The sequence below is a fragment of the Scyliorhinus torazame genome, chromosome 8 (assembly GCF_047496885.1).
Source record: "Scyliorhinus torazame isolate Kashiwa2021f chromosome 8, sScyTor2.1, whole genome shotgun sequence".
Taxonomy (NCBI): Eukaryota; Metazoa; Chordata; class Chondrichthyes; order Carcharhiniformes; family Scyliorhinidae; genus Scyliorhinus; species Scyliorhinus torazame.
The window spans coordinates 200,679,229-200,691,901 of NC_092714.1; the positions used below are offsets into that span (position 1 = coordinate 200,679,229).

Sequence of the window (12,673 nt, forward strand, 5' to 3'; positions counted from 1 at the left end):
GTGTCGTGCTCTTCGTCCCACTCTGAGTCCATGGCACTTTGGGGTGGGGATTCGTCTCCACCCATCCACTCTGAGTCACTGTCCGGTATTTTGTCTTCCTGGGTAGTGCTGTCCCGGGTAGAGGTGTCCTGGGCAGTGCTGTCCTGGGTAGTGGTGTCCTGGGTAATGGTGTCCTGGGTAGTGGTGTCCTGGCTCGGATGTGACGGGGGCCTGTGGCTGCCCCCCTCGTTGATGGGTGGTCGCTCCCCCACGTGATGGGGGTGTCGTCTCCCTGTTGCTCCAGGTCTCCCCGTCTCCCGTGGTGTGTGAGGGGCATCCTGCGGGCGTCGCATGCTGGAGGGTCCGGGTCTCTCTGTCTCCCGTGGCCTCCGAGGGGCATCCTGCAGGCGTCGCATGCTGGAGGGTCCGGGTCTCTCTGTCTCTCGTGGCCTCCGAGGGGCATCCTGCGGGCGTCGCATGCTGGAGGGTCCGGGTCTCTCCGTCTCCCGTGGCCTCCAAGGGGCATCCTGCGGGCAGTCTGCATCTGCGGGGATGTGTGCCTGGACGTTTGGTCCCGCGATACACAATGAAGCATGCATGGTTAGACACGCAGGCAGTGATCAGGTGATATGGGGGTGGGGGATATAGGGGAGGGGGGATATGGGGAGGTGGGATATGGGAGAGGGGGATATGGGGGTGGGGGATATGGGGGAGGGGGGATATGGGAGAGGGGGGATATGGGGGAGGGGGGTATGGGGAGGGGGATATGGGGAGGGGGGATATGGGGAGGGGGGATATGGAGGAGGGGGGGATATGGGGGGGAGGTGGGGGGGATGATGGGGGAGGGGGGATATGGGGGGAGGGGGGATATGGGGGGAGGGGGATATGGGGGAGGGGGATATGGGGAGGCTCACCCTGCCTGCTCTGACGAGGTCATTCACCTTCTTGTGGCACTGGCTGCCTGTCCGTGGTGTCAGGGCCGCAGCGGTGACGGCCTCTGCCACTTCCTCCACAGACGCCGGCTGTGGCGTGAGGCAATTCTGCGGCCGTGCCCGGGATACAGGGCGTCCCTCCTCTGCTCCACTGCGTCCAGGAGCGCCTCCACAACCCGTGACTCGAACCTCGGGGCTGAGCGGCAGCCAGCCATCCAGTCGGGTGTTCCGGTCGGGTGTTCCGGTCGGGTGGGGGGGAGCAGCGCGGCCTTATGAGCCGTCACGCCGTGCGGCGCGTATGACGCTGCATGGCGTGAACCACGTGCGCAAGCGCGGATCCCGTTATGCCGCTGCTAGCCCATTTCGGGACGGAGACCTTCGACCCATTTTTCCGACGTGACGCAAATCGGATTTGTGCCGTTTTCTGCGCCGATCGGCGGACTTTGCTCCGATAACGGAGAATTTCGCCCCATATGCATATTTCTGTTAAGCTGCAGGCATCAATTTGACCCTTGACGCAGCACACTGGTTGGAACATAGAACATAGAAAAATACAGCACAGAACAGGCCCTTCGGCCCACGATGTTGTGCCGAACCTTTGTCCTAGATTAATCATAGATTATCACTGAATCTCCCCATTGCCCCCAATCTCCCCATTGCCCCCCAATATCTCCCATTGCCCCCCATCTCTCCCATTGACCCCATCTCTCCCATTGCCTCCCAATCTCCCCCATTTCACCCCAATCTCTCCCATTTCACCCCAATCTCTCCCATTTCACCCCAATCTCTCCCATTGCCCCCAATCTCTCCCATTGCCCCATCTCTCCCATGGCCCCCCATCTCCCATTGCCTCCCAATCTCCCCATTTCCCCCCAATCTCCCCCATTTCACCCCAATATCTCCCATTTCCCCCAATCTCCCCCATTTCGCCCCCCAATCTCACCCATTTTGCCCCCCAATCTTCCCATTTCACCCCAATCACTCCCATTGCCCCCAATCACTCCCATTGCCCCCCCAATCACTCCCATTGCCCCCCAATCACTCACATTGCCCCCCAATCTCCTCCATTGCCCCCCAATCTCCCCATTTCACCCTAATCTCTCCCAATGTCCCCCAATCTCTCCCAATGCCCCCAATCTCTCCCATTGCCCCCCAATCTCTCCCATTTTGCCCCCCAATCTCCCCCATTTCTCCCTCCAATCTGCCCCATTTCGCCCCCAATCACTCCCATTCCCCCCAATCACTCCCATTTCCCCAATCACTCCCATTGCCCCCCATCACTCCCATTGCCCCCCAATCTCTCCCATTGCCCCCAATCTCTCCCATTGCCCCCCAATCACTCCCATTGCCCCCCAATCTCTCCCATTGCCCCCCAATCTCTCCCATTGCCCCCAATCACTCCCATTTCCCCCCAATCACTCCCATTTCCCCCCAATCTCTCCCACTGCCCCCAATCTCTCCCATTGCCCCCCAATCCCCCCATTGCCCCCCAATCTCCCCCATTGCCCCCCAATCTCCCCCATTTCACCCCAATTTCTCCCAACGTGCTCTAATCTGCCCAACATCACCCCCAGTTAATGCGTAACCCTCCATTTCCCCCCATCACCCCCAATTATTCCCTCGCCCCCATTTCCCCCCCCATCACTTATTGAAACCTCCATGTACCCCCTCTCCAACTACCCCCCAATCATGGCCACCCCCCCATTTAATACCTCCCCTCCCCCCACCTTCCCTCCTTCCTTCCTTCCCTCCCCCCTTCCCTCTCCCTCCCTCCTTCTCTCCCTCCCTCTCTCTCTCTCCCTCACTCCCTCCTTCCTTTTCTCCCTCCCTCCTTCCTTCTCTCCATTCCTCCTTCATTCTCTCTCTCCCTCCCTCATTCCTTCTCCCCTTCTCTCCTTCTCTCTCTCTCTCTCTCGCCCTCCTTCTCTCTCTCCCTCTCTCCCTCCTTCTCTCTCTATCCCTCAAGACTCTACTCGAGAGCACCAGCACCAGGAGGAAGCAAAAATGCACTTGATCAACTTTGGTTGGCAGGGTGTTAGCCAAAGCCAACAGATGAGTCATGGAGGAAGGCAGCCAAGAGCAGGCATGGGTTGGCAACAGTTGTAGTCTTGATGTGGAGGAATAAGAAATGTTATGCTTTTCTAGACTCCATTTATTTTCAGGCATCTTCTGATACTTCTGGTGGTCAGCCACTCTAGCACCGAAGGAAATGCCTGCAGAAGCTTGGACTGGGTTTGTTAGCGTCATTCAGGTTCTGACCTGATTACAATTTTGACCCAACATGGACAAAAGAGTAAGGTGAGGACGACTGCCCTTTACAAGTCAGCATTTCACCGAGTTTGGCATCAAGGAGTTGAAACAAAATTAAAGTCAATGGGAGTCATGGGGGAAAGCTCTCCATGCCTGAAGTTATACCTCGCACAAAGGAAGATGGCTGTGGTTGTTGGAGGCCAATCATCATCAGGCCGAGGACATACTTCGCGTAGAGTGTTCTCAGTCAAACCATCTTGAGCAGCTTCATCGTAAAGTAAGAAGTGGGGATGTTCACTGATGATTGTACAGAGTATAGTACCATTCATAACTCCTTGGATATTGAAGCAACCCATGTCCAAATATGGATGGCACGGTGACACAATGGTTACCACTGCTGCCACACAAGTGCCAGGAGAGAATTTAACAATCTACCCTCAATATTCAGTAGCATTACCATCACTGAACCTATCAACATCGTGAGATTTACTTTTGACCAGAGACTGAATTGGACCAACCAAATACAAATATTATGGGCTACAAGAACAACTCAGGGGGTGGGGATCCTGTGGCAAGTAATTGACTTTTGACACCCCAAAGCGTTGTCCACCATCTATAGTGCACAAGTCAGGAGTGTGATGGAATAGGGGCGGCATGTTGCGCAGTGGTTAGCACTGGCACTGCGGCTCTGAGGACCCGGGTTCGAATCCCGGCCCTGGGTCACTGTCCATGTGGAGTATGCACATTCTCCCCATGTCTGCGTGGGTTTCACCCCCACAACCCAAAGATGTGCTGGTTCGGTGGATTGGCCACGCTAAATTGCCCCTTAATTGGAAAAGAAAAATAATTGGCTACTCTAAATTTATTTTAAAAAAGGAGTGTGATGGAATACTCTTCACTTACTTGGTTGAAAGTGGCAGCCTTCTGTTTAGAAAGATGGGGGTGTGCATCATGGCAGTCAACCATGTGTTAGGCATTGCATGATGTGTTTCAGGAGATCCAACTGACATGGCAGTCTCTGTAACAGTTGCAGCAGAGGAATACGGTGGGCTAAAAAGGTTCATGAGTCACTGCCCTCCATTTCCACTGGACTGTCTTCTTGACCAAAGCATCTAAAATTGTTTCTGCTCGCCTCTTCCAACGTCTTTCCAAACAGTCAGCTTCCAGAGGTCACGGCGATCAGCGACTATCACCAAGTTGTCAGTGTCCGCCACCTTCATATCTTGCTGGTAGATGTCATGGTGGAGGTTATGACCCAGTGGCCAGTTCACCATATAGATGTCCTTTGATGAATGTGGCCAAGCCAGTGCAGCATAGTGAAGCTTCAAAAACATTGACAAAGGTCGACACCATCCAGGACAAAGCAGTTTGTTTAATAGGCAGCCACTCCACCAGCTTAAATATTCTCTCCCTCCACCATCAGCACATAGTGGTAGCAGAGTGTACCATCTACTAGATGGAGCAGCGTGTTGGCCATCCTTCGAAAGCGCTTTCCATATCGGCAAAGGCACATTATGGAAGCTAGAAGAACAAAAGTAGACTCATGGGAGCACCACCTGCAAGTTCCCCTCTAAGTCACACAGTCTCCTGATTTGTAACTAAATTGCTGTGCCTTCATTGTTGCCAAGTCAAAATCCTCGAACTCCCTCCCTCACATGTGGTGAAGTACCCAGGTTCAAGATAGTGGCTCACCGCCACTTATTCAAGTACAATTAGGGATGGGCAATAAATGCTGGGTTTTCCAGTAATGCTCACATCCCATGAATGAATAAAGAAGACATTAAAACAAATTTTAGAAACAAATTTTGGAAACAAATATTGAACAAAGTCAAATGAGGCCTTAACGACCACCTGACAAATCTCAGCTGAATTTAATAGTGGGTGCAGACTGTCTCCTTGCTAAATTTATAATTTCACTCAATTTAGACTCATAAAGCAGGCACAATGACATTGAATTTTGATCGCTGCAGGTTTACACAAGCAGAAATACCCACCTGAGAACCAAAAGAAGTTGAGTGGCACTTTTGCAGGGAGTGTGAAAAGCAAATAGCACCAAAAAAATAGAGTTGGTGAAAGTTTTCAGCAATGAATCTTTACATCTTTGTCAATCCTGTCACCCAAATTGCTATGTACTTGTCTGGAGTCCCATCTGCAATTAACCCTCAACAGGCTCCCTTAAAATGTTCTTTTTCATGGACATGTTTGTAGCAACACAATGAAGAGCAGACTCGTTCACCAATTAAATCGACCCCGTGACCCCCTCCCATCAAGCCCATGTGTTTACTTCAAAAGGAAAGGAACAGATATGGAACTCATTAACCAAACATGATCCGAGTATGCGGAAGTTGAAGGGATTTTAGTTTCTGCACTGCCATTATTTTCTTGGAGCTGTGCATCAGGCTGAAGTTCCCGCAGTTCCCTTGTGGCAGATAGGCTAGAGACAACAAGAATCCTTAAATGTTAAGTCATTCTTCTCTAAAATAATCACAGCATGTGTCTTATGAATCACTACTAGAAACTGGATAACCTGTAAAAATACAATGCAGGAATAAAGCAAAGCATATTCCATCATAAAGTATCAAAATCTGAACAGTTTGCTTCAGTGATTGGCTGGTGGTTTTCTCTCACTCCTTTGTATCAGATATGTTTAACCATAACTTATGTTAGTTTTCATTTTCCAATCTGACGCAAACTAACTTGCACCTACCTTCAAAAATATGGAGCTGGTTTACACTGTGTTGTCTTGAAATGTGTTGCCAGTAGGCACTCCGAGGAAGAGGCATTATGGTGCCCAATGAGGCTGTTCTTTCATTCCCTTTGATCTGATGCTGGAAGAGAAGCATGTTGAAAACCATTAGTTAAAAAAAAATTACACAGTAACAATTTGTCTTGTTGGTACCATCCAAACATTTATTTTACATCGACAACATCAGAATGACCGCTTATGGTAAACTGATAATAGTAGTTTAAATGTAACTGCAAGGCAGGTAATTCCAATGACATGCACTGTGGACTGAATTTTACTTGTGCCCCATTCCCTGCATAAAGGTAAGAGCTGAACTTGTTTCCGCTTGGTTTATTCACCCTGCAGCTATTTAATGGCCATCTGGATTTCCACCTGTATCGGAGAAGACCTGTCTCCGAGAGTTACCAGCCAAGCCAACCCAGTGGACAGCTCTCCTGTTCCAGCAGGAACAGTGGGAACAGTGGGCATTGTTCGGACTACGCAATGAGGTGTTGCTAATGGTGCACAGGCATTCCGGTAAGTCCCAGGCCTCACGAGGCAAAGATTGGCAGATCCCATTGAGAGGTGTGGGAGCAGGAATTAACACAACAGCAGGGGAAGGGGAAACATAGGGACAGTGGAAGACTCTGGGGAAGTGCCTCAGCTGGACACAGGGTGCCCGAACAGGGGGCACCCACCCTGTAGCTTGGCTACTGTGGTAGTATGTATTGGGGGTCATGTGGGACTGGAAGCCTAGTGTCATTGGCTGACAGATCCCGGGTCCTGGTTGGCCGTTGACCTCAAGCTCCGCCCTGAAGGCGGAGTATAAGAAGCCGGAGTCTTCCCCCGCAGGCCAGTTTACTATCGAGCTGCGGGGGAACAGGCATGCTTAATAAAGCCCCATCGACTTCACTCTATTCGTCTCACGGAGTCTTTGTGCGCTACAATTTATTAAGCGTGCCTAAAAAGGACTATGGAGCTCAGGATCATTCCGGAATGCCTGAGGATCAGCCCCCATGCAGTGAACGCGGCAGCAGCCTTCAAACACTGGCAGACTTGCTTCGAGGCCTACCTCAGAACGACCACCGGCCGAGTCTCAGAAGACCAAAAACTGCAGGTCCTGCACTCGAGGGTGAGCACGGAGATTTTCTCCCTCATCGAAGACTCGGACGATTTCCAGACGGCGTTCGCAGCACTGAGAAGTCTATACGTTCGCCCAGTTAACCAAATCTACTCTCGCTACCAGCTCGCGACGAGACGGCAAGCTCCCGGAGAATCGATGGACGAGTTCTACGCCGCGCTGCTGATTTTGGGACGAGCCTGCAGCTGCCCGTCGGTGAACGCAAACGAACACACGGACATGTTAATGCACGATGCTTTTGTGGCAGGTACGCAATCCTCCCAAATCCGCCAAAGACTTCTAGAAAAAGAGTCGCTAGGACTCTCAGAGGCACGGGCCCTAGCAGCCTCCCTAGACGTGGCCGCGCGTAATACCCGTGCCTACGGCCCATTGGGCCCCGTACGTACCCGTCGCAGCAAACCCCCTACCCCCCCCCGGACACCCCACAGGCTTGCGCAGTCCAAACGCCGAGTCGCACCGGGGGCGCCCGCTGCTATTTCTGCGGACAGGCGAAACACCCCCGACAGCGCTGCCCGGCCGCGCAGCTATCTGCAAAAGCTGCGGGAAAAAGGGCTACTATGCGGTTGTGTGCCGGTCCCGCGAGGTCGCCGCCGTCCCAGGAGCACAGGGAGCCCTGCAAGCAGTTTACGCTCCCCAACCCCCCCAGCACGCCATGTACGACCCGCAGGCGCAGCCGCTCTGGGTCCCGACCACCGCGGTCCCGGGAGAACTGGGAGCCCTGCACGCCGCCTACGCTCCCCAACCCCCCTCCCCGCAGCCCATGTATGACCCGCCGCCGGCACTACCGCTTTGGGTCCCGGCCAACACTCTCCACGGAGAGGAAGGAGTTTTCCGCGTCCCTAACGCCACCCTAACCCCCACCCCGTGCCCCACGCCTGACCCGCCGGCGCCACCTACTTGGGCCCCGACCACCGCTGTCCCCGGTGAGGGAGCTCCGCGCGGTCCTAGCGCTCGCGGTCCTAGTGCTCGCGGTCCTAGCGCTCCCCAGCACACCATGTGCGACCCGCAGACGCCGCCATTTTGGGTCCCGGCCACCACGAGGGGAGGAGGGACTCCGCCATCTTGGACCGCCCCAGACCTGTGCGACGCATGGGGGCGGCCATTTTGTACACCCCGCCGCCATCTTGTGACCCCCCAGCCACGTGCGATGTATGGGGGTGGCCATTTTGTTCATCCCCGACACCATCTTGGACGGCAACAACGGACCCCACTCCACTACTACAACCACGGCTCGCTTCGATTACGCTCGATCAAGCTCGGCCCCGGACACTCCAGACGACGACGACAACGGTCCTAATAAACGGCCACGAGACGCCATGCCTAGTCGACTCCGGGAGCACGGAAAGCTTTATACACCCCGACACGGTAAGACGCTGTTCCTTGACCACCTATCCCAGCGCACAAAAGATTTGCCTAGCTGCAGGATCCCACTCCGTACAGATCCAGGGATCCTGCATAGTTACCCTAACGGTGCAGGGGAGGGAGTTCAAAAACTACAAACTAAACGTCCTTCCCCAACTCTGTGCCCCCACCTTGCTGGGATTAGATTTCCAATGCAATCTACAGAGCCTTACGTTCAAATTCGGCGGCCCCATACCCCCACTCACTATCTGCGGCCTCGCAACCCTCAAGGTGCAACCCCCGTCCTTGTTTGCGAACCTCACCCCGGATTGCAAACCCGTCGCCACTAGGAGCAGACGGTACAGCGCCCAGGACCGGACCTTCATTCGGTCCGAGGTCCAGCGGCTACTAAAGGAGGGCATAATCCAGGCCAGCAATAGTCCCTGGAGAGCGCAGGTGGTAGTAGTGAAGACAGGGGAGAAACAAAGGATGGTCATTGACTATAGCCAGACCATCAACAGGTATACACAACTAGACGCGTACCCTCTCCCCCGCATATCCGACATGGTCAATCGGATTGCCCAATATAAAGTCTTCTCCACCGTGGACCTCAAGTCCGCCTACCATCAGCTCCCCATCCGCCCAAGTGACCGCAAGTACACAGCCTTCGAGGCAGACGGGCGATTATACCATTTCCTACGGGTCCCTTTTGGCGTCACAAACGGGGTCACGGTCTTCCAACGGGAGATGGACCGAATGGTTGATCAACATGGGTTGCGGGCCACGTTCCCGTATCTCGACAATGTAACCATCTGCGGCCACGATCAGCAGGACCACGACGCCAACCTCCAAAAATTCCTCCAGACCGCCAAAGCCTTGAACCTCACGTACAACGAGGACAAGTGCGTTTTTAGCACCGACCGTCTAGCCATTCTGGGCTACGTAGTGCGCAATGGGATAATAGGCCCCGACCCTGAACGTATGCGCGCGCTCATGGAATTTCCCCTCCCGCACTGCCCAAAAGCCCTGAAACGCTGCTTGGGGTTCTTTTCGTACTACGCCCAGTGGGTCCCCCAGTACGCAGACAAGGCCCGCCCCCTCATACAGACCACGACCTTCCCTCTGTCGACAGAGGCTTGCCAGGCCTTCAGCCGCATCAAAGCGGATATCGCAAAGGCCACGATGCGCGCCATCGACGAGTCCCTCCCCTTCCAGGTCGAGAGCGACGCCTCCGACGTGGCTCTAGCGGCCACCCTTAACCAAGCGGGCAGACACGTGGCCTTTTTCTCCCGGACCCTCCACGCCTCAGAAATCCGCCACTCTTCAGTAGAAAAGGAAGCCCAAGCCATAGTGGAAGCTGTGCGACATTGGAGGCATTACCTGGCCGGCAGGAGATTCACTCTCCTCACGGACCAACGGTCGGTAGCCTTCATGTTCGATAGTGCACAGCGGGGCAAAATCAAAAACGACAAAATCTTAAGGTGGAGGATCGAGCTCTCCACCTTCAACTATGAGATTTTGTATCGTCCCGGAAAGCTGAACGAGCCGTCCGATGCCCTATCCGGCGGCACATGTGCCAATGCACAAATTAACCGCCTCCAAACCCTCCACGAGGACCTCTGCCACCCGGGGGTCACTCGGTTTTACCACTTCATCAAGTCCCGCAATCTCCCATACTCTTTAGAGGAGGTCCGTACAGTCACAAGGGACTGCCACATCTGCGCGGAATGCAAGCCGCATTTTTTCAGGCCAGATGGAGCGCACCTGATTAAGGCTTCCCGCCCCTTTGAACGCCTCAGTCTCGATTTCAAAGGGCCTCTCCCCTCCACCGACCGCAACGCATATTTTCTTAATGTAGTGGACGAATACTCCCGCTTCCCTTTTGCCATTCCCTGTTCTGACATGACCGCGGCCACAGTCATTAAAGCCCTGAACAGCATCTTCACACTGTTCGGTTACCCCGCATACGTCCACAGCGACAGGGGGTCCTCTTTCATGAGCGACGAGCTGCGCCAGTTCCTGCTCAGCAAGGGCATAGCCTCAAGCAGGACGACCAGCTACAACCCCCGGGGGAACGGGCAAGTAGAAAGGGAGAACGGCACGGTCTGGAAGGCCGTCCTACTGGCCCTACGGTCCAGGGACCTCCCAGTTTCACGGTGGCAGGAGGTCCTCCCGGACGCTCTCCATTCCATCTGGTCGTTATTATGTACGAGCACTAATCAAACGCCTCATGAGCGTCTCCTTGTCTTCCCTAGGAGGTCCTCCTCTGGAACGTCGCTGCCGACCTGGCTGGCGGCCCCAGGACCCATCCTGCTCCGAAAGCATGTGCGGGCACATAAGGCGGACCCGTTGGTCGAAAGGGTTCACCTCCTCCACGCGAACCCCCAGTACGCCTACGTAGAGTACCCCGACGGCCGACAGGACACGGTCTCCCTGCGGGATCTGGTGCCCGCCGGCAACATGCACACCCCCCTCGACACCATCAACCCAACCCCCCCCTTCCTGCCACCGCCGCACCCCGCGACCGCCCCCTTCCCAGGAGGATCGGTTCCCCTCCCCTCAGCACCGACCAAGAATCAAACCCGAGCTGAAACCGTACGGCTCCTGGAGGCGACAACACTGGTACAAGTACCACCACCACCGCCGGGGCCGAGGCGATCGACACGGACGACCAGACCGCCCGACCGACTTGTGGCGTCGATGTAAAACAAATATGGACTGTTCACAAGAACATTTTGCTTTTCTTCCTATACCCTCTGTAAATAGTTGCAACAGGACGAAATTGTCCAATACTGTATTGCCATGTGAATGTTTTGTCCTCCCAGGACCAGCCCTGTAAACCCTTACCACCATACGAAGCATCACCCCGCCGGGTTCATTTTTGACAAGGGGTGAATGTGGTAGTATGTATTGGGGGTTATGTGGGACTGGAAGCCCTAGTGTCATTGGCTGACAGATCCCGGGTCCTGGTTGGCCGTTGACCTCAAGCTCCGCCCTGAAGGCGGAGTATAAGAAGCCGGAGTCTTCCCCCGCAGGCCAGTTTACTATCGAGCTGCGGGGGAACAGACACGCTTAATAAAGCCTCATCGACTTCACTCTATTCGTCTCACGGAGTCTTTGTGCGCTACAATTACAAGGCCACTAGTCACTTGGCAGTTGCCTCCCCCAGCACAGACATTAATTGGCATGCAAGGGTCTCAATTAGTCAGGGAAAGTTTTTAAAAATTCTTTCTTGGGATATCGGCATCGTTGCTAAGGCCAGCATTTGTTGCCTATCCCTAATTACCTTTGACCTGAGTGACTTGTCATCAGCACTTCAGATGGCAGTTAAGAACCAACCACATTGCTTTAGGTCGCATGTAGACCAGACCAAGTAAGAATGGCAGCATTTCCTTCTCGAAAGGGAATTAGTGAACCAGATTGTTTTTTACAACAATAATATTTTGGTCACCATCATTGAGACTAACGTTTCAATTCCAGGTTATCAATTGAATTCAAATTCCGCCAGCTGCAGTGTGTGGGTTTGAAGCCTTGTCTCCAGAACATTAGCCTGGCCATCTTCATCATGGGTTCAATGACATTACAGCTGCAACACCGTCTCCCTGCCTCAGTGGGCTGCTTGATGCCACCCCGAGTAAAATACCTCCAGGGACAGGTAGGTAATGGGCTTGGCACTGCTGCAATGGCACACAACTTTATGCCCCACCACTCCCTCCTGCCAGCCGTCCTGTCTTTGAATCGGGCTGCAGCTTATAAATTCTCATTGTATCTCATACCAACATCCTTTCAGGGTTATATACACAATTGACCTTTTTTAAAGTAAGTGAAATGAATGTCTCAGTCATTGTCTCCTTGAATGACTTATCGTATAGTCCTTTGTAAAAGTGAAAGGGTACATGAAACCTGGTGACAAATGAGAAATGGAGCATGATTCTCATATAATGAAAAATTCTGTTCGAATGAATCCCTTGAAGTATTTCACTTATTCTGCCGCCTGGCACCTCTATGAGGCTGAATAAATCTACAAATAGATTTTGAAACTGGTATGCTGTGTGATGAATGTAAGAAATTGTTATGTATGATGTATTTTATATATGTTGTAGTAATGTTGTTAAAAACCTGGGTTAAGGTATATATTTGTTCTAGTAATATTATTAAAGAAACTAGGTTAAGGTGCTCAGACTGTCAATTTGCTAAAGCTGTAATTAAGATGTCATAAGAGTGAGGTAATCAATTGGTTACAAGTAAAGGACTAATGGAATAGTTCTTATATTCTGGATCATTCCCTGCAGTACAGATAATTTG

General features: G+C 53.1%; 1 protein-coding gene across 1 annotated transcript in view; it reads right to left on the reverse strand.

Annotated features, from left to right (window-relative positions):
- The window catches only part of LOC140428334 (docking protein 5-like), a 788,856-nt gene that overhangs the window by 30,733 nt on the left and 745,450 nt on the right, over window positions 1-12,673 (reverse strand). The window contains exon 7 of the mRNA XM_072514688.1: window positions 5,869-5,989. Within this exon, the coding sequence (XP_072370789.1) occupies window positions 5,869-5,989 (121 nt within the window). The remainder of the gene's footprint in view (window positions 1-5,868; window positions 5,990-12,673) is intronic.